Genomic DNA, 22,810 nt, shown 5'->3' on the forward strand with positions numbered 1-22,810 from the left:
TCAGAAGTTCTGGCTATTATTCTGCTGCTGGGTTGACACAAAATACCATTGTTTTACAGATACCTGTACAAATAGATAATGTAAATGACAAGGTACCCAGGACTGATACAATTATGGTCTACTCATTTGTGGTTTTGTTAAGGCTACCTTCTGGCCACACTGGCAAGATGCTGCCTCAAGGCCAAACATTCACACCTCACTGAAATCTCAGTTCAAACCTTTGCTCTTCCGAGTAGTATTTACTGCTGATAGTACCCCACCATCCCTCCCTGGCTCCCGATTCACCAGGTACTCCAACCAACCTCTCCTATCTTTAGACCTTTCCTCTAAAGTGCTGCTTCCACACCCTTTGTTGTTCAAATCAGAGTCACAGAATGGTTACTGGTGTTAATTCAGCCGGTTGTGTCTCTGCCTGCTGTCAGCATGACTGACTTGGCTACTCACACTCCCTGGCTATGTCCTGTGACCAACGCTGTTGCTTTAAAAGGTTATTTAGTCCTGTTTTTATTTGAGAAGTTGTAAGACAGAGGTGACAAACTGCCTACCGAATCACGTATGTAAACAACTTGTGAGACCTTCAGGTTTTTTTTTCCAAAAGTTGGAATAATGGAAGCAACTTTCACAGACCAGGCTTTCTAGTGTTTTATTCAGCTTGAAGCAGCAGAAGCCCTTTGGGATCTCAGAAGAGCTGGAAGCTTCAGTGAATGATTCCTACCTGCTATGCTCTCTGAATTTCCTCTTGATGTTTTTTCCTCTGGGATTGGAGAACTGCATGTGAGAATCTGTGTCTGAATTTGCCTTTTGCCATGTGTTTACGGGGTGTTATTATATTGGAACGGTTAATTAGTAATGATACTGTATCTATTATCTGGTTACATTTTCCGATAGCTAAGTATTTCTCTTGTTTGTATTTTAATTGTTGTGGGGAAAATCACCAGTTTCAGAGTCAGAATCGGGATTCAGCAACATTGTACAAAGAAACCGGAGCCCCGAGGAGAGAGAGAGAGAGAGAGAGAGAGATCCGGCAGCATGGCTGTCAGTTGCCAGTCTTCTCTCCCCCCCTGGAGTACATGTCACGATGTTTTATACAATTCATGGTATAATGGTCCAGATAGCGAGTCTTTGTTTGTGCAGCATGGTTTGCTTACAGAAAACATTACAGAGTCATTGTCAGTTTCAGCAGCTACCCAGAAGTCTATTGCTGCAGTAATTGGTCGTGATCATCCTTCCTGAGAAGGAAGATCGTTTTCCATTACTGCCAATCTAAGGTATTAATACATATATACAAGCAGAATCAGGTAGTTAACATTTCTATTGAAGGTGGTGGCTGGACTCAGACACTTCGGCGGGCAGTAGATGTTACTGATGTGTATTCTCTCCCCCACCCACCTTAAATTAATTATCTATATTCTGTGTCTATTGTGCTGGTATCCTGTTGGCCTCAGGCATATCTGTGTATGCTTCGCTGTACTTTCCATGTAATGGCTCAGCGGCCATCTTGTGTGCTAAGTACCAACTTATGGCTCAGCGGCCATCTTGTGTGCTAAGCGACCAACTTATGGCTCAGCGGCCATCTTGTGTCTGTGTGCCCCGTGTCAGCATGCCCCATGTCAACGCCCACTTCATTAACTATACACCCTAAATAAATTGAGTTTTTCTTAACATTGAGTAGTTTGACCAGTTGTATTGCATCTGGAACATGCTACTTCACATCTACCGTTAAAATAAGAAAAAGGTTAGAGTCTAGACTGGTCTGGTCTGATCCATAACAGTCCCTGCAAATGTCTTCCCATATGAATGCACGGGTTAGGAGCAAGAAGCTGCTAATCAGCACCTAGAGTCTCCACTGCTACTCAATAAGGCCATGGCTCATTCTCTTCAGATAATTATCAAATTCCTTTTCGAAAGCCATGATTTAATTTCCTCAGGCAGTACACCCGAGATCCTAACCACTTGCTGTGTGAAACATGTTTTTCTTGACGTCCCCCTTGCTTCTTTTGCCAATCAATTAAAATCAGTGCTCTATGGTTCTCAATTCTTCCACCAACGAGGACGCTTACTCTCTATTGACTCTATCCAGACACCTCGTAATTTTGGATACCTCCATCAAAGCACCTCTTAATCTTCCCTTCTCCAAGGAGAACAGTTCCAGCCTCTCTAATCTACTTACACTTCACAAATCTCTCTCCCTCTCCTTTACTATCACCTGCAAAGTGAAGGATAGTACTGGTGCCAATCTTTACACAGTCTTACATTTATTTACAGAGTGACGGATGACAAGCATACACCTCCTAACTCAGTTTCAGAAACTCTTCTGACTGTTTTTTAAAGTTTCAATTAAAACCAATTAATAATGTTGCAGAGTGACCGGCCCTAATAGGGGCTTTTTGTACAAAAATTATAACTTTAAAGCAAGCCAAAGAAAATGAAATTAAAATGTAATTTTGGAGCCCTTGTGATACTCATGAGTTACATTAGCACACTGGTTATGCCACATTCTCACTTCCTGCATATCATTAACCATCATTATTATACAATTAATATCTTTGAGCCATTGATTATTATCTTAGTTTCCCCTTCAATTTTCTGACTGTTATCTCTCTCTCACGCACACGCCCACCCACCCATCATTTGGCTTCATCAAGAGGTCAAAAACGTTTCACTCAGTGACCTTCAGCCAATCAAGAGAGTCCAAGTCCACGTTGCCTCCACACAGCACCACACAGACGTTGCGGAGATTGCCCGGGAGGTCTCGAAACCGGGGGGAGAGGACCACTGCGACCCCGACGCCCGCGGTGGGCTCAATCACCAGCTTCGCCCGCTCCCACATCAGCCGTGTAGCCCGCTGCAAAAGATAAAGAGCGCCAATTGTAGAATGGTTTCATCCCTTTGCGATGTCCTTGGAATACCACACACAAGCCTGGCCGCCAGATTATAAAAATGACGTAGGGGTGTTGGAGAGGATGTGAAGAAGGGCTATACAGGGCGACAGCAGAAATGAAGGGGGATACACATTAGGAAAGGCTAGGATTCTTAGAATCATTGAGTCATAGAGATGTACAGCATGGAAACAGGCCCTTCGGTCCAACCTGTCCATGCCAACCAGACATCCCAACCCAATCTAGTCCCACCTGCCAGCACCTGGCCCATGTCCCTCCAAACCCTTCCTATTGATATACCCATCCAAATGCCTTTTAAATGTTGTCATCGCAGTGGGCCAAATGGCCTAACTTTGCTCCTGTATCTTATGGCTTCACAAGAGGATACATTGTCTCTGTTTCTGCTCTGTCGAAAGCTACCAGAAGTTGACACACTTCTGTTAGGTCACCTCTCTGCCATTTTGTTTTATAAGAGACATGTCAGAGGCTGAAAGGTTTACAAAATCATGAGGGGCATGGATAGGGTGACTAGACAATTTCCCTGCGGTGGGGGGAGTCCAGAACTAAAGGGCATAGGTTTATGATGAGAGGGGAAAGATTTAAAAGGGACCTAAGGGGCAACGTTTTCAAGCAGAGGGTGCTGTGTGTATGAAATGAGCTGCCAGAGGAAGTGGTGGAGGCTGGTACAATTGCAACATTTAAAAGGCATCTGGATGGGTATATGAATAGGAAGGGTTTGGAGGGATATGGGCCAAATGCTGGCAAATGGGACTGGATTAGGTTGGGATATCTGGTTGGCGTGGATGGGTGGACCGAAGGGTCTGTTTCCGTGCTGTACATCTTTATGACTCTATTACCGTGCCATTGATGCTCCTCCATCTTCCCTGCCAGGCTGCCCTTCCAATCAACTGTGAGCAGCTCCTTTATAGTTTTTATAGTTACCTTTACTCAATTGCCACACTGCCAGAGGTAGAGCCGAACTCCACCCGATCAATATAAGATGGCCACCAACAAACCAAATTGGGAATGCAAGCCAAACACCTTCACCCAGAGAGTGGTGAGAATGTGGAACTCCCTCCCATGGGGCGAGACTGAAATAAATCGTACAGAAGCATTTAAAAGGGATGATCAAATGAGAAAGAAGGGAACATATAACGGCAGTAGATTTGGGTGAGAAAAGGTCAGAGAAGGCTTATGTGGAGCAGAAACACCAATATGGACGAGTTGGGCTGGCTTTTCTGTGTGCCTACCAGGCGTAATATGTCCCAAAATACTTTGCAGCCACTGAGATTTGTTGTCAAGCGTAGTCACTGCTGTAACACAGGAAATCTGGCACACACAAAGATGCCAACAACATGAAATAACGACAAAACATTTGCTTTGCGATATCCACGGAGGGACAAGACAGTGGTGAGAACAGCACCCCCCACCCTCTTTGTTGGAATACTGCAGTGACCTTTTATACCCACATGAAAAGGCAGCTAGAGGCCTCAGTTTCACCTAAAACAACAGCACCTCTGATGGGTGCAGCACTCCCTCAGTACAGGCACTGGGAGAGTCAGCCTGGGATTTATGTTCCAGTCGGTAAAAACAATGTCTGCAGATGCTGGAAACCAGACTCTGGATTAGAGTGGTGCTGGAAAAGCACAGCAGGTCAGGCAGCATCCGAGGAGCAGGAAAATCGACGATTCGGGCAAAAGTATTCCTGATGAAGGGCTTTTGCTTGAAACGTCGATTTTCCTGCTCCTCAGATGCTGCCTGAACTGCTGTGCTTTTCCAGCACCACTCTAATCCAGAATTTATGTTCCAGTCCCTGGGGCTCTCAAACCCATAACTCACTGACTTGGGTGACAGTGCCACCCAGTGAGTCATGGCCAACGTGATCACAACTGCTGCCTCACAGCACCAGGGTCCCAGGTTCAATTCCAGCCTCGGGCGACTGCCTGTATGGAGTTTGCACATTCTCCCCGTGTCTGCGTGGGTTTCCTCCGGGTGCTCTGGTTTCCTCCCACAGTCCAAAGATGTGCAGGTCAGGTGAATTGGCCACGCTAAATTACCCATAGTGTTAGGTGCATTAGTCAGAGGGAAATGGGTCTGGGTGGGTTACTGTTCGGAGAGTCAGCGTGGATAGTTGGGCCGAAGGGCCTGTTTCACACTGTAGGGAATCTAATCTAATCTAAAAACTGTAGTTGCAGTTTCCATGATGTCCTAAGACACTAAGTGAACAGTGCCTTTGGGATATATGATCTGTCAAGGATTTTGACATCTCGCCAGTGATACTGGCTAAAACATCACGTTGCTCACTCTACCCTGTATTCGCAAATGCCATGCTGCACCGTCTGATAACACGTGTAGCTGGGTGAGGTGCCCAGTTGGTTGTCAATCCTCATTCCAGCTGCTCCCTGGAATTGGTGAGGAAGGGGAATGTTAGGGCCTTGGGTAGTGTTGTAGAACAGAGGGAGCTGGGGAGCAGGTACATAACTCTTTGACGTTTGTGTCACATATGGACACAGTGGCACACTTACCTTTGTTGCTCAGTCCTTGAGTATAGGAGTTGGGACATCATGTTGCTTTTGTACAGGACCTTGGTGAGGCCTCTTCTAGAACACCGTGTGCAGTTCTGGTCACCCAGTTATAGGAAGGATATTATTAAACTGGAGAGAGTTCAGAGGAGATTTACCAGGATGTTGCCAGGTATGGAAGGTTGGATAAGCTGGGACTTCTTCCGCAGGATAGTAGGAGGTTGAGAGGTGACGTGATAGAAGTTTATAAAATAATGAGGGGTACAGATAGAGTCAGTGGTAGCTGTCTTTTCTCTAAGATGGGGGACTTCAACAATAGGGGTCATATTTTTAGGGCGAGAGGAGAAAGATTTACAAAAGATATGAGGGGCAAATTCTTAACACAGAGAGTGGTTCATGGGTGGAATGACCTTCCTGAGGAAGTGGTGGATGTGGGTACAATTACAATGTTGAAAAGACATTTGGATAAGGACATGAATCAGAACGGTTTGGAGAGATATGGGCAAGGAGCAGGTAAGTGGAACTAGTTTAGTTTGGGATTATGTTTGGCGTGGACTGGTTGGACCGCAGGATTCATTTCCATGCTGTATGACTCTATGTCAAAATATAACATGGCCAAAATTCAACATGCAGATTGAGGGACAGGTACCTTAATCTCCTCCTCACTGACGGTGAACACATCATCCACCAGGTCCCTGATGATGGGCCAAGTCTTCTCCCCAATGCTAGTCTTCACTCCATCAGCTATTGTCACAGGAGCGTACTTGTTGGGGGTCAGGCAGCCACACTGCTTGGACTGATAACAGTCATCTGCCTTCTCCGGTTCTGCTGCATAAATTTTGACCTGTGGACGTTGAGTCTGCGGAGGACGGGGGTGGTTGGTAGAAGGGGACAAGAATGGAAGGTGTGAGCGTGACATCCAACAGAACACGTATAACACACTGTGTGTTTACACTGTTAGCTCCAGCTCTCCGCGTGCAACATAGTTAGTGCCCATTACTCATCTCCCAACCATATATCCTACCTTAATGGCGACTGTGATTCCAGAGACCATTCCTCCACCACCAACTGGAACCACCACAGCCTGTACATCTGGGATCTGTTTGACAGGAGACCAAGTAAGAGCCCATGGGAAGAGCGGTTATATTGGAACAGAGCATTGAGACAGCAACACAGGAGCAGCGATAAGCCATTCAGCCAACACTGCTACCCCCCTATCCCCACACTGATCTCATAATCCTTTGTGCCATTGATAATCAAATATTTATCAACCTCGATTTTAAACATACTCCAAGAGTGAACTTCCACAGCCCTCCATGGTGGAAAATTCTAAAGATTCATAACCCTCTGAGGAAAACAAATTTCTTATCTTGTTCCTAAATAGTTTGTGTTTATCCCTTTATGTTTAAATTGTACCTCCCGGGTCTGGACTCCCCAAGCAGGGAATCTTACCAATCTCTATCCGTTTCAGTATTTTGTTGATTTCAACTAAGTCACCTCACACTCTTTGATACTTTAGTGAATTCAAGCCCAATTTCTCTTTATAGGACAGTCCTGCCATCCCAGAAATAAATCTGGTGAACCTTCATTGCACTCCCTCGATGGCAATAATATGTTTCCTGAGACAAGGAGGTCAAACAGCAGACAGAACTCCAGACTGGTCTATCTAAGCTCCTATGCAATTGAAGCAAGATTGGTCCGTGTTGCAGAAAAAGGTACAATTGCACAGAGGTTGGGTGCAGGTCAATGGAACACACTCTACCTAAATCCCTATTGCACACAATGGCTCCTTCATCTGTTCTATATACTTAGACACAATGATTCTGGTTACTTGTTGCAAGATCTCCAGTCCTATGGTGCCTTGACCAGCAATCACAAGGGCATCTTGGTTAGAGTGGATTTGAATCCCCTGGGTCTCCGCTATGACCTTGGACACGGTTTCCATTCTTGACTTATGGAAGATAAACAATAACAAAGCAAGAATTAATTTCAGAGCAGTGTGGCTCACTCGCACATGCTACAAGCTAAAGATAGATTTACACACAGGGCCATGTGCTTTGCAAACAGAAAAAAAACATGCCTACGCATTGTGTCTTTTCAACCAAAGCAAGCTTGGGGACAGAAAGTGCTGGAGAAACTCAGCACGTCTGGCAACACCTCTGAAGACAGAGGCAGAGTTAATGTTTCGAGTCCGGCACAAGTCTTCTTCAGAGCTCTGGCAGACTGCACTCAAAACGTAAATGTTTCATTCTCCACAGATGCTGCTAGACCTGCTGAGCTTTCCACTTTTTATTTCGGATTTCCAGTACCCCTAGTATTTTGTTTTTATTAAAGCTTGGGGATTTAGATTAGAGCCAACCCCTGGCGCATTTGCCATGGCAGTGCCTCAACAAACACAGTAAATTTGCCATTCAGTCAGCACCCTCTTCTAATGCAATATAAAATGTTGTTCCCTTTGAGATTTGGCATTCTGGCAATTTCATCCTGATGTGGACAAGGCAAAAAGGTTCAACAGTACGTCACTTCCTTCAACAGCAACTAATTCACTGTAGTCCTGATCTACAGAAAGCACAACAACACCTCTCCTTCCGCAGGGGGCTAAGGAAATTCAGCAAAGCCATAGAGGCACTGACCAATTTTCACTGGTGCACCATAGAAAGCATTCTATCTGAATGCATCATGGCTTGGGCAACTGCTCTCCCCAAGACCGTAAGAAACTACAGAGAGTTGTGAAAACAGCCCAGACCATCACACAAGCCAACCTCCCCTCTATACTTCCCACTACCTTGGAAAGGCAGCCAACATAGTCAAAGTCCCCTCCCACCCCGCTTATCATCTTTTCCGACCCCTTCCGTCAGGAAGATACAAAAGCTTAAACACCTGTTCCAACAGATTCAAGAACAGCTTCTTCCCACTTTATTTTTTCTTTATTCATGCACTGGATGAAGGCGTCGCTGATTAGGCCAGCATTTATAGCCCATCCCTAATTGTCCGGGGAGCAGTTAAGACTCAACTGTGGGTCTGGAGTCACAGGTAGTCCAGACCAGGCAAGGACGGCAGTTTCCTTTCTTAAAGGAATCAGATCGGTTTTTCCTGACACTCGACAATGGATTCATCCAGATACTCACTGAATTCAAATTGCACAGTCTGCCCTGGTCGGATTTGAACCTGGGTCCCCAGAACATTACCTGGGTTTCTGGATTAACAGTCCAGTGATAATTCCACCAGGCCACTGCCTACCACGTTATGTTGTTAGATTTCTGTATGGACCTCTCAAATTTCAATCTAATTTGGACTTCACTCTTTGTGCACCTTCCCCACAGCCATAACACTGACTTCCGGGGGATCCAAGATGGCGGCAACCCAGCAAGTCTGAGTCTACAGTACTCCTCCCAAGACTTGGGCAAAGTAGGTCACCCACTCCCACCACACTCACCAAATCATCTTAATGTAATTAGTTGTTTAGTATTGAATTTAAACAATTTAATCTCCAGTAAAAGTGACTAAAGGGAAGGGAACCCGCAGCTCTCAGCAAGCAGGAACCCCACCCCCACCCTCTCCAGGTGCCCCGGGGGACTTACCTATGGTGGCGAGCCTCGTGGAAATCATCTCCTAACTCAATGCGAAGATCGACGCTTTTATTGAAGAATCCCGAAGCCGATGGGACTCACTCTCGGCCGCGCTGCAAAAGCACGACCGAGACATTAAGGAAATCGAGTGCCGAGTTGGAGGGGCGGAGCTAAAGGCCACGACCTCTGAAACTACAGCACAATCGGCCGTGGATTGGGTCTGGACTCTTGAACAGCGAGTCCGGACCTTAGAGAATCACAGCGACGACCTCGAGAAATGAGGTCGTCAAAAAAATATTCATTCGCTGGGCCTTCCCGAACGGGAAGAGGAAGGCCAGCTTACAGAGTTCCTTGAACAGTGGCTTCCACAGATATTAAATCTGGAGGCTGGATCAGGCCAGGTAAGGGTGGAATGGGCCTACCGGGTTGCAATACGCGGGCCCGGCTCAAACCAGCGCCCCCGCCCGGTCCTGTTCTGGCTGCAGAGCTATAAGGAGAGGCAGATGCTCCTGGAAGTCTCCAGAAATCTTGGAAAAGATCCCCAAGCCATGATCTATAAAGGATCCAAGATCATGTTATTCCAGGACTTTTCCCCAGCTCTGGTCCGAAAGAGGAAGGTGTTTGATGAGGCGAAGAAGTGTTTAAGGGACTTATATATTCAGTACTCCTTGCGCTACCCAGCGATGCTACGCTTTAACCATGAAGGGTCCGTGTATAACTTCGGATCGCCGGAAAAGGCCAAGGAATTTTTGGACTTAGATAAATTGTAAGAGATAATTGATGTTGGTTTGCTTTCCCCCCACTCCGGTTTACATCCCCCCTCCCCTTTTATTTTATATATTAATCCCTTTTTTTAACCTTACTGTTTCATATTATCTTGGGGGGGGTGGGGAGAGGGAGTTATTTATTTGTGCTCTACTTAATGATTTTCTGCCCCCCCCCTTTTTTTTATTCTATATATATTATATATATAGGCCAGAGGGTCTAGTTAATGTTGGTGGGGGGAGGTGGTTACCTTATTCTATTTTACCTCTGTCTCTAGGAGCGGGGTTGTTTTCCCTTGCTATTTTGTATTATTATATTTAATTATTACTTGTTGAGGTTGTAATTTTATAGTTCTGTATGTTTATACATGGTATTAACATTACCAAATACATACAGGTGTTGGTGTGGGTGCGGGGGGTGGGGGTAGGGTGCTCACTGTTAACTGTAGCTTTGTAGTATATTTGAATTTTCTTCATCCGATTGAGGAGCGCCTGGGTCAAGGGTGGGGCACTGGTTGGGAGAGGATACGATGGACTTTTGGAAAGGAAGTGACACCCCCAGGAACAAGGAGGAAAATCTCCATTTAAATACATTTTATATTTTCTTTATTTAGAAATAGTTTTTTATTATACTGTTGTGAGTGTATTAGAGAGCCTTTATTTTTGTGAATTTTATATGCTCTATGCTCGGGATGTTCTGGATAGGGTTTCCCCTCCCGAGGGGTCTCGGATTTGCCCGGACGGTTATGGTTGATCAGTCGGTTAAGTGGTGCACCTGGAATGTCAAGGGGAGTAATTTACCAGTCAAAAGGAAGAAAATATTATCAAACCTCAAGAAAGAAAGGGTTGATATAGCTCTTCTACAAGAGACAGACTTATTGGATAAAGAACACTTGAAATTACGACAGGGTGGATTTGATCAGGCCTTTTTTTCTTCTTTTAGCTCAAAAAGCAGGGGAGTTGTTATTCTTATTCGGAAGAATTTCCCTTTCAAAATCCTAAATCAGATAAAAGACGAGTCTGGACGATATATTCTGATTAAAGCCCTTATAAATGGAGAGGAATATGGGATTTTAAATTTGTATTGCCCCCCGGCACATCCTTTTAAATTTATAACGGAAGCCTTCTCGGTGCTCGTCATACAATTATAGGGGGAGACTTTAATTGTGTTATGGATCCGGAAATAGATAGGATTCCCAAGAGTACTGCAGGAGTATCTCCCAGATCTAGACAATTGGTGGATCTGAACAAAGAATTAGGATTAGTCGATGTATGGAGATGCCTTCATCCACAGGGCAGAGATTTTTCTTTTTACTCCAATCCACATAAATGCCATACCAGAATCGATATGTTTTTTGCACCCTCGATTTTTTAAAATTCTATATCATCCTGTAAAATAGGCAGTATAGCAATTTCCGACCACGCTGCTGTATATATGGAAATCAAGGCGAGGAACAATGGGACATCGCCCCGGCATTGGCGTATGGACCCCTTCCTGATGAAAGATAGTAAATTTGTAAAGTACTTCTCTCAAGCATTTAAAACTTTTTTAGAAATTAATTTAGGTACGGCTAGCAACCCATCAATGATGTGGGAGACCATTAAAGCTTATGCGCGAGGTTTGATCATCTCATACTCAGCGACCCAGAAAACATTAAAGGGAGAACAACAGTGTTTGCTCAAAGCGCGCTTAAAAGCGGCTGAATCAGCATACGCTGACAGACCTCCTATTATCAAATATTATTTGCAAAACAAAGGTTATATGAATTTGGCGATAAACCTGGTAGATATTTAGCATTTCTTGCAAAGAAAAAGAAGGCCCCTCAAACTATCACATCTATCAAGGAAAGTACGGGTACTCTGACTCATGATCATAAAAGGATTAACGCAATCTTTAGAAAATTTTATTCTGATTTATATAAATCGCAGGATTGTGAAGACAGGACTAGGAGGATGCAGTCATTTTTTAAAAACTTGACATTTCTGGACCGAACTCCGGAACAGGTATCGATCTTGAATGTTCCCCTAACAATCCAAGAAATACTTGACGCAATCAGGCAACTTCAGAGTGGTAAGGCGCCTGGCCCAGATGGCTTTCAAGCTGAATTCTATAAAGAATTTACAGGAATATTGGCTGGTCCACTTATGGACATGTATAACTACTCATACAGTCAGGGCTGTCTCCCGCCTTCGCTGAAAGAGGCAAATATCTCTCGTATCCTTAAAAAAGGAAAGGACCCAGAAGATTGCGCATCATATAGAGCAATATCCTTGCTAAATGTAGATTTTGAAATCCTCTCTAAAACGTTAGCATTGAAGCTAGAAAGGGTATTGCTACATATCATAAAGGAGGATCAGACGGGGTTTATTAAGGGCCGTAGATTATCCAATAATGTTAGAAGGGTTTTGAATGTGATTCAAGTCTGCCTTCAGCGAAAGATACCAGGAGTAGTAGTCTCATTAGATGCGGAAAAGGCATTCGACAGGACTGAACGGTCATATTTGTTTTACACACTGGAAAGGTTTGGCGTTGGAAAGGTGTTTATCAAATGGGTCTCAACACTGTATAATGATCCCAAAGCAGTTGTGATTATCAATGGATTAGGCTCGGATAGCTTCAGTATGGATAGGGGCTGCCGTCAGGGATGTCCTCTCTCACCATTGCTATTTACGCTAATAATTGAGCCACTAGCAGAAGCTATACGGGCTGACCCTAATATATCGGCCCCGAGGATTGGTACAGGTAAACATAAAATTACCCTTTATGCAGATGATGTTCTTCTATTCCTCAGTAATCCTTTGATGTCCGTGCCTCGCTTAATCCAAGTTATTAATACATTTAGTGTATTCTCAGGCTATAAAATAAATTTCTCAAAATCGGAGGCTATGCCAATGGGTGGCCTTGCTAGTATATCCCATTTATTGGACGGATCCCACTTTCCCTTTTGGTGGTCCCTGGAGGGTTTTTTATATTTAGGCATTTTTATTACCCCAGTATTTGGTCAGTTAGACAAGGCTAACTTTGTGCATTTACTGGAAAGGATAAGGCAGGACCTCCAGCGATGGGGAGACCTTCCAATTTCCTGGCTGGGTCGAATAGCACTAATTAAAATGAATGTCCTGCCCCGTCTCCTATACCCGAAGAGAATGCTTCCGGTGATGCTGCCAAGGCTGGCACTACGTAAATTATATGGCTGGTTGAGTTCCCTTATCTGGAATCATAGACGGCTCCTTATTAAGCTGAAGAAGCTACAGCTTCCACAGGCAAGGGGAGGATTGGATTTCCCAGATTTCAGGAAATATCAGTTAAGTTCCCTATTAAGTTACATAGCTGATTGGGTCTTGTCTGACCTGCAATCAATCTGGCTGGACATCGAGGCTTCTCAAGTAAAATGCCCACTTATTAACCTTTTATTTTCAGACAAGAGGAAAATCATTACGGATCACTGTAAAAACCCTATAATACAAAACACAATTAAAGCTTGGAATATAATGAGGCAAAATGAGGGCAACTCACATAAAACATCCCCCTATGCTCCGATAGTGGGAGCATAGGGATTTTAAATGGGGTTTACAGATGCCACTTTCAAACTCTGGAGATCCAGGGGTATCTCTTGTTTAGGGGGCCTATTTAAAGAAGGGGTCCTGATGTCTTTTGAACAGCTGCGTCAGAAATTCGGATTACCTAATGGAGACCTCTTTCGATACTTCCAAATTCGAGATTACATACAGAAGAAGACTACGTTATTAGATAATCTTTATAAATCAGATAGAGAATGTAGAGTACTACGACCAATGGGGGTATCTTCTGTCAGTACAATTTATCATTTACTACATGATGAAGTATCGGGAGATATGGACAATCTGCTTAAAACATGGAATCACGATTTGGGACTAGAAATCTCTATAGAAAGGTGGAATGACATTTGGGAAAACGCCAGAAGAATCACCATCTGCAACAGAACCCAGGCTATCCAGCTGAAGATACTTCATAGGGCCCATATAGCACCGGATCGATTGTCAAAATTTAAGGCAGGAGCATCTCCAATGTGTCCCAAATGTAAAATAGAGGTGGGCACTCTTGTACATTGCCTATGGACCTGTCATAAGATCCGTAGATATTGGACTAAAGTAGCAAGTGCTCTGACAGAAATCTTAGGAACGGAAATTAGAGTGGACCCTGTATCTCTCCTTTTGGGCTTTTCGAACTTACCCTCCCTGGATATGCACGGGATGAGATTATTTTCTATTCTCTCTTTCTGTGCAAGGAAAAATATTTTGGTAAACTGGGTGGCTGTGGGCCCCCCCTAGACTTTCAAATTGGCAGAGATTAATTATGGAATGTATTCCCCTTGACTTCCTTCCAAATATGATGCACCGAAAGACCGAATTATTCCATAAAATATGGCAGCCCTTCTTGAATTATATGAATACAGATATTTCGGCTATCCTAACAAGGGCTTTTATTTAATTGAGATTGCGAACCTGGCTGGTCCGGGGCCCCTTGGGAGAGGAATCCCGCACGAATACGGGTTTTGTTACATTTGATGTTAATACATTACCCAATTTCTGTGTTATCCGTCAGTTTTTTTTTCTCTTCTTTGAATAATGTAACAGACTTAATTATACACTCTGGTTAGTTGTAGGTTAGATTAGTAGTTAGTTGAGTTTTGTTTTTTTTCTCGGTATTTTTCTTTTGTTAAATTTTGGTTATTATTTATTTAAGATTTAATTGTATATCAATGTTTATACTTGGGTTTTTTTTATTTTGTAAACTTGTAGAAATGTTAAATTTTCAATAAAAATATCCATAAAAAAAACAGACTTTCTCCCTCTGTTCTATTGCCCTTATGCACTTTGCTTGTTATGATCTACCTGTACTGCATGCAAAATAAAACTATTCACCTAGATACACATAACAATAAAATATTAAATCAAATAAATCAAATCAAATATATTCATTGAAATTAATGGGCTCTAATCCTCTTGTTAGCAGTTAGTCCTGTTGCTTGAACCTAATGTATTAGGATAGGTGGACCGCACTGGCCTTCGAACTGTAGAAAAGTGAAGACTGAGGGGATGACCCTGATTGAGGATTTCAAACTAATCGCTGTTTGGCCGTTTAGAACATAAATGTTGCTAAAAAGGGACATGAAGTTGGAGCTTTTCATCTTGCACTCATCGGGACTAACGGGCTGGAAAGGGAACAACAATTTTTACACAGCATGGAAATAGAGAACCGTAATACAATACAGACAGTTGTGAACACAGCCCAGTCCATCATGCAAGCCAACCTTCCAGTCATTGACCTCATTGATACCTCCCGCTGGCTGGAATAGGCAGCCAACACCATCAAAGATGGGTTGGATTATGGCTGACATAAAGATGCGACAGGAACTTGACCTTAGTTGACTGACTACCATTCTGTGACGCAATGGGATTGCATGGGATGCAAAGGAGACTCATCGGAATGTTGCCAGGAATGTTGCATTTCAGAAATGTAGAGAGACTGGATGAGCTCAGGTTGCTCCCTTTGGAGGTTAAGGGGGAACCTGATAGAGGCATATGAGATTACACGGGGCATGGACAGGGTGAATAGAATGTAGCCGTTCCCCTTAGTTGAAGGGTCACTAACAACGGGGCATGATTTTAAAGTAAAAGACAGGAGGTTTCGAAGGGATCTGAGGAAAAACGTTTTCACCCAGAGGGTGGTGGGGGTCTGGAATGGGTTGACTTGGTGGGTTGAGGCGGGAACCCTCACAATCATTAAAAAGTACCAGGATGCACACTTGTGTCTTAACATTCAAGGCTTGGGCCTAGTGTGGGAAAATGGGACTAATGTAGGTGGTAGTATGTTTTTGGTGGTACAGACTTGAGGGGGCTGAAGTGCCTCTTCTGTACTGAATTCAAACCAGGTGAGTCAACTCTGACTGCTCACAGCACTGCTGTGGGGGTTAGGGCTAGGCGATGGCCTAGTGACATTATTGGCAGAGCATTAATCCAGAAACCCAGGTTATATTCTGGGAACCTGGGTTCGAATCCTGCCATGGCAGATAGTGCAATCTGAATTCAATAATAATCTGGGAATGGGAGTTTACTGATGACCGTGAAACCATTGGTGATAGTCAGGAAAAACACCCATCTGGTTTGCTAATGCCCTTTAGGGAAGGAAATCTGTCATCCTTACCTGTTCCAGACCCACAGCAACGCGGTTGAATCTTAAATGCTCTCCAGGCAATTAGCGGTGGGCAATAAATGCTGGTCCACCCGGTGATGCCCATACCTCATGTATGAGTAAACAAAATGCAGTACAGATTGGCCATCTCCAGGCACCTATTCAAACCTGTGTGTTTATCTTCCAGTGTGATTAATTTACACATGCTGGTAGTACATTCACTCACAGGGCTTTGTATTTTGTGGTTTGTGTTCTAAAGGAATTGAAAGATTCCAACTTCATGTCTCTTTACAGCAAGCTACCCAATTAAGGGTACAGGTGGAGGTGTCCCTACTTCTAAGGGAGACCAGAACCACCCATCACAAATAGAAAACAGAAACTAGTTCACAAAGAAACAAGGAGCAACTCGGGAACAGCAGTAAATAGATCGATATAACCTCAACATACTCACCACCACTTTTTGGGAACGAGTTGTTATAATAAAGACCACAGAGATTCTAGCCTGACTGGCGTCTCTGTCAAACCCCCAAAACACCCTTGCCCCTTCGTTTCCCCCCCTCCCTCCAGCGGTCACGAGTCAGTCCACACAAGTGAACTGGTGATGCCTTACCTGGTCGCTGGGCTCACATTCCACAATGTGCGCGCCATACTCCAGTATGGCAGCCTTTTTGCACGCCGGGGCATTTCGGGGCACAACCACATATGAGGGGATCCCTGAGATAGTTCAAAACACACACATTTACATGGGACTTAACAACAGCAGTGCGCCTAACCTTACTGCACCTGCTTCCAATGAGGAAGAGACAAGATGACCCAAGATCTGCCTCATCCCCTAACTTCACCATCCCCATCACTGGCTCACCATTTCAACAATAACCTCAACTGCGAGAAACACTTGGGATTGTGCCCTTCGGATGAGGCAGTCTGTTGTTGTATAACATTAAGGTACAGTACTGGTGGGCACAGGTCCATTTCTGTACAACACTAGGGTAGAGTATTGGTGGGAGTCAGTCTGTTGCTATATAACACCGGGATTCTGGACTGATGGAGAAGGCTCTGTTCTTGTATCATTCTGGGGTACAGTATTGGTGCAGACAGATCTGTCAATGTATAATACTGGTGAGGACAGGTCTTAATTGGCCTTTTCTGCTCTCCCTACCTTGCATTTGAGCAGCCAAGGCCAGTGCCTGTCCATGATTTCCACTACTGTGAGTCACCACGGCTCGAACTTCCTTGCCATTTTGCCTCCTCTCGCTGAGGCTGGCCACTGCATTCAGGGCTCCTCGGATCTGGAAGGAATAACAGACCTCATCAACTCACTGGTGAAAAGGAAACTATTTAAAATTTTCTTCCCCCTGTTCAAATCTCTCCATGAATTCCTCAGCACACCTCCCGGTATCTGTCACGCCTTCCAGCCCCTGAAACACTCCACGACCTCTGAATTCCTCCAATTCTGGCATCACAAGGAACCCTGATGTCCCTTGCACCACATCTTCAGCTCCCTGGGTCCCTAAACACTGGAATGCCCCTCCGACTTTAAGGTATTTCTTACAATCTGCCTTTTTAATCAAGCTTTTGGTCACTTGGCCTAATACTTCCTTTCAACTCTTGTGAAATATTCCCTGATAATTTATCGGGATGTTTTACTGCGTTAAGATTGCTATGAAAATGCATGTTGTTCACCTGGACGGTAATCCTAATGTTTTACCAGCAGAGTGCAGTACCACTTAACTGGTCTGGCTCCTGAATTACGGTAAAAACAAGGACTGCAGATGCTGGAAACCAGATTCTGGATCAATGGTGCTGGAAGAGCACAGCAGTTCAGCTCCTGAATTATATCTAAGACCCCATAAATGTGAGGTCTTGCATTTTTGAAAGTCAAATCAAGGTCAGAGTTTCATGGTGAATGGTAGGGCCTTAAGGAGTGTCGTGGGACAGAGGGACCTTGGAGTTCAGGTGCACGGTTCTCTGAAAGTGGAGTCCCAGGTAGACAGGGCAGTAAAGGAGGTTTTTGGTACACTGGCCTTCATTTGTCAGGGCACTGAGCATAGAAGTTGGGAAATTATGTTGCAGTTGTACAGGACATTGGTGAGGCCACACTTGGAGCATTGTGTTCAGCTTTGATCGCCTTGCTATAGGAAGAATGTTATTAAACTGGAAAGGGTGTAGAAGAAATTTACAAGGATGTTGCCAGGATTCAAGGGTCTGAGTTATAGGGAGAGGTTGGACAAGCTAGGACATTTTTCTTTAGAGCGTGGGAGACTGAGGGAGCCTCTTATAGAAGTGTATAAGATCATGAGAGGCACGGACAGGGTGAATACACTCAGTCTTTTTCCCAGGGTTGGGGAATTGAGGACTGAAGGGCATCAGTTTAGGTGAGAGGGGAAAGAATAAAAGAGAACCTGAGGGGCAACTTTTTTTACATGGGGTGGGGGACGCATATGGAATGAGCTGCCAGCTGAAGTGGTTGAGACAGGTACGTTAACAACATTTAAAAGGCATCGGGACAAATCCATGGATAGGAAAGGTTTGGAAGGATATGAGCCAAGTGCAGGGATATGGGGTTAAGTTTCGATGGACATTTTGGTCGGCATGGACCAGTTTGGGCGGAAGAGTGTGGCTGTGTGCTGTAGGACTCTATAACTTTGACCCAGCCTTGGTCCAGCCCAGCCGTAGTGTTAAATAGTCTGGATTTTTACGATAACTGTTTCTATACAACGGGAGTAAATGGGAAAAGGTTTGGTCTCTTGGGATTGTGGACATTGGGATGAAATAGAAAGGGATTTGACCTACTGGAATTGCATACAATTGGAGTGAAAGGGAAACGTTTGGTCAATTGGGATTGCGTACAATGGGAGTGAATGGAAAGGGGTTTGGTTAATCAGGATTGTGTACAATGGGAGTGAATGGAAAGGGGTTTGGTTAATCGAGATTGTGTACAATGGGAGTGCATGGGAAGAGGTTTGGTTATTTGGGATTGTGTACAATGGGAGTAATGGAAAGGGGTTTAGTTCCAATGGGAATATCTACAATGGGAAGGGATTTATGTCCATTAGGATGCTGTAGAATGGAGTGAATGATGAGTTCAGCTGATTGTGATCATGTGCAATGGGAGGGAATAGGAAGCACTAACACAGATAACTCCAATCCAGGCTTGAGCTAAGGTTCTAAAACCTTTAGCAGAGGAGCAGCACCAGCTCTTACCCCCTCAGAGCTCTCTCAGGCTGCTCCCTTATTGCTGCTGTCTTTACACAGAAATTGGTATTAAAATTACAAAAACACCACATGTCCTTAGTCAGATAAGAAGCAATGAAATGGCAAAGGTTTGCAGAGGAAGAGAAGCTCATTGACAGGTCTGTGTACGCTTGACTAATTAAGCCAAATGCACATCGAAGTGGGACACCCTTGATCCAGCCAGGCCCCAAATGGCTGATTGCTTTGGCTAGATAACCTTCCCTTTTAACAGGACATCATAATGAGGGACTAGTCTAAACTATGTGGAAAGGCCATGAGGTAACCTTGCTCAGCTAGCATGTCCAGTATCATTGTCCTACAAAATGGCTTTTTCTTTTAAAATCATCTTAGATTCCCAGAATGCAAATTAAATTCATAACCTTCCCGGATCTCAAGCTCCAGGGAACAACTTATAAACATTCAATCCATGACAAGCCAATGTTCTCTCAAATCAGACCAAAAAGGGTTAATCTTTCCACCACTCAGGCTCAAAGGGCAGAATGGCCTACTCCTGCACCTATTGTCTATTTCCATCCTCTCTCTGTCTCTGTGTCCTTGAACACTTCAGTCAGTGAATGTAACTTACAGAAGAATGTTTTCTCTCTCTCTCACACACATGAACATCTTCCAACTTTCAGCCTTTGTGTTTTCCTAGCCTTTAAGGGTAATGAAACATTCACTTCCCATTCACTCCAAGATGAGGGAGCTGAGCTTCTTAAATTCAAATCTGCTCAGTGTGGTACACATGAAAATGCATCAGGTTTGTTTCATTACGTGCACATTCCACTCAGCTTATTAAATTACAAGTTCTTTTCCTATTGAGTATAAGTTTTGATAAGAGTCTTTGATATAAAGTAGCAATTTAATTATCTGACATGTGAAATATGCACACTTCCAGCCTCTAGCATAAGAAGGAAGTACTGCCACACATTCCCCAAGTGAACAAATGTTATCACCTTATTTACACCGATCCATTGACACTAAGAACAGATGTCCTCAATTCTTCTGAACAAGTACTTTCCTGCATTCTCTGCAGCAAATTTAAGGCTACACACTTTCTCAGGGTTTGGTGCATTGAGATTGTGTGCTTCCTTTGTGCTTCAAAGCCCAGATCCAATTCTATTTCTTAATCCCTGTCCTGTTTCTGAATTAGCAACATATCAAAGCAGCTGGACTGGGGTGGCATTTTATGGGAGACTTGTTAAATTCGAAGCAGACCTTTTGTCACATATTAAAAGCCTGGAAACCATTTTGAATCGCATATTAGTGTCTGCTTGCTAATCTCGCACTTTCCCAGGCTCAGCGAGATGGTTGGATGTGCAGCTGTACTGCTACCTGACAAATGCATTCTAGCTTGCATGGGAATGTTCTTCTCTTTTGCAAAAACCTATTAGGTGAAAGCGAGTACTGCAGATGCTGGAGATTAAAGTCAAGAGTGCAGTGCTGTAAAAGCACAGCAGGTCAGGCAGCATCAGAGGAGGAGGAAAATCTACGTTTCAGGCAAAAAAAGATTTGCTTATCAGCTACTAACCAACACTGTCCAGACACTACGTGATTGGGGCTAGTGACTGGGCAAAGTGCCTAACTTGCTCATTATCCTGCAATTAACAGTTTGCTAATTGTTAAATGATTGTAACGTATATAATCACGCAACTCTCAGTATCTTGTCAGAGTGACTTGTGAACATGCGGTCGACTTGTCTCTCCCCATAAGCTCACAAATAAAGTCAATAGCTCAAGGCTTGTGTGGCGCGATTTACTTTCCCCTAAATTGGACCGCTACGAGTGAGTCAGCCACTGCATATTTCATTTCATCCCCAACACATTTCAATGTCTCAAAAGCATCCTACCTTGAATGATCCTGTTTTTTGGAAAAGCTCACACTTGAGGAAGATCTTCCTTTCAGCCTGCTTGTCAAGGGTGGAGTTGGTGAGGACAGGAGTCTGGTGGACAAGGTCATGAATGACCCTGTGAGCCTTCTGTATACTAGCCAGGGAAACACAGTACTGAGACTGCATGGCTACCACAATGTCACAGCAAGCAATTGAATTTGGAAACAGGAAACTGCTGTACTAAACAGCAGTTAAGACCACAGATGGTGCATGCAAATGCCAATTGCCACACTACAGGATGTGATCACAATAGGAGAGAGAGCTGAGCAAGATCTTTGTCAAAATGACATATTGTAACCAGGAGGCGAGATGAGGATTTCATTTCTTTGGAACAGGTAAGATCAAATCAAGGTGTATGGAATCACGAGGGTTCAAGATATCCAACTTTCCTTGACAAAAAATGTAAAATGAGGCACAGATTTAAAGGAAGCAACAGAAAGCTTTTTTTTGTCGGGGGGGAAGTTAGTGGATGTCATGGGTATATCTTTTTACTCAAAGGGTGATTGGGGTCTGAAACACGATATGTGAAAAGGTAGTAAGTGCCTCATTGCACCAGAGAGAGAAAAAATTGGATATGCACTTGTACCATTTGGCCCAAGAGCTGGAAGATGGGAATGAGACCAGATGTCCCTTTTACAGATGATAGGGACAAACAAGATGGGCACAATGTCCTCTTTCTGTGTTGCAAATCTTTCTGTCAGGGCTCTGGAGGGATGAGGCAATGGGAATACTATGTGATTGATGGACAGCTACTGGGAGTGCAGAAAAGTGGGGGGGAGGAAACTGAGGTAAGTGATGCCCCCTTTGCCAAATAGCTGCTACTTATTTTTACAATGACAGTTGGGGAACTCTCTGCACCCTATGTCCCGCTGTAAAAGCAGCACTTGGACTTGACCTCAAAAAGGGTCGAGGTCAGAAAGGGGATCTGAAATCCCTCACGACAGGCCTCAAACGGTCGGCTAGGCCCCGGCGTCTCCCTGGTAACGGCACCAGGGCCAGTCTGGCCCCGCCCCTTCGCCCGCTATGACCCCGCCACCCCCTCTGACGGTCAAGCCGAGTCCGATCCCGCCCCTTCACTCCCAGCTGGGAGTCCCCAAACTCGAAAGCCGTCCCCACAATGACGCCGCCCCCTCAATGCGCGTCAGCCGAATGTGACTCCGCCCCTTCACTGCCTGTCAGTCCGAAACTGACCCCGCCCCTTCACTGACACTGACCCCGCCCCCTCACTGTCTGTCAGCCCGATTCTGACCCCGCCCCTTCATCGACACTGACCCCGCCCCCTCACTACCTGTCAGCCTGATTCTGACCCCGCCCCCTCACTGCCTGTCAGTCCGAATCTGACCCAGCCCCTTCACCGACACCGATCCCGCCCCCTCTCTGCCTGTCAGCCTGATTCTGACTCCGCCCCCTCACTGACACTGACCCCGCCCCTTCACTGACACTGACCCCGCCCCTTCACCGACACTGAGCCCGCCCCCTCACTGTCTGTCAGCCTGATTCTGACCCCGCCCCCTCACTGCCTGTCAGTCCGAATCTGACCCAGCCCCTTCACCGACACCGATCCCGCCCCCTCTCTGCCTGTCAGCCTGATTCTGACTCCGCCCCTTCACTGACACTGACTCCGCCCCCTCACTGACACTGACCCCGCCCCCTCACAGAGCTAAAAATCACTCATCTCCAGGTTATAGTCCAACAGGTTTAATTGGAAGCACTAGCTTTCAGAGCGTCGAGGTGATAGTGGAGGGCTCAATCCTAACACAGAATTTATAGCAAAAA

General features: G+C 44.7%; 1 protein-coding gene across 1 annotated transcript; it reads right to left on the bottom strand.

Moving 5' to 3' along the window:
* Positions 1-2,238: 2,238 nt before the first annotated feature.
* Positions 2,239-22,017, bottom strand: LOC122543841 (serine racemase-like). The gene is made up of 7 exons (XM_043682655.2): positions 20,993-22,017; positions 17,069-17,198; positions 16,520-16,623; positions 7,233-7,352; positions 6,426-6,500; positions 6,051-6,260; positions 2,239-2,845 (listed from the first exon to the last, which is right to left on the bottom strand). Exons 1-7 carry the CDS (start codon positions 21,158-21,160, stop codon positions 2,660-2,662), a joined length of 993 nt encoding a protein of 330 aa, XP_043538590.2. The 5' UTR covers positions 21,161-22,017; the 3' UTR covers positions 2,239-2,659.
* Between the last annotated feature and the right edge of the window lie 793 nt (positions 22,018-22,810).

The sequence above is a fragment of the Chiloscyllium plagiosum genome, unplaced genomic scaffold (assembly GCF_037043375.1).
Source record: "Chiloscyllium plagiosum isolate Xiang-an unplaced genomic scaffold, Cpla_swu_hap1 HiC_scaffold_46, whole genome shotgun sequence".
Taxonomy (NCBI): domain Eukaryota; kingdom Metazoa; phylum Chordata; class Chondrichthyes; order Orectolobiformes; family Hemiscylliidae; genus Chiloscyllium; species Chiloscyllium plagiosum.

Coding starts and splice junctions, on each gene's coding strand:
- LOC122543841 (XM_043682655.2), bottom strand. CDS start 21,160: ATGCAGTCTCAGTACTGTGTTTCCCTGGCTAGTATACAGAAGGCTCAC. Junction 6,501..7,232: donor GACTGGAGATCTTGCAACAA/GTAACCAGAATC, acceptor CCTGTCAAACAG/ATCCCAGATGTACAGGCTGT. Junction 2,846..6,050: donor TCAGTGAGGAGGAGATTAAG/GTACCTGTCCCT, acceptor TATCTTTTGCAG/CGGGCTACACGGCTGATGTG.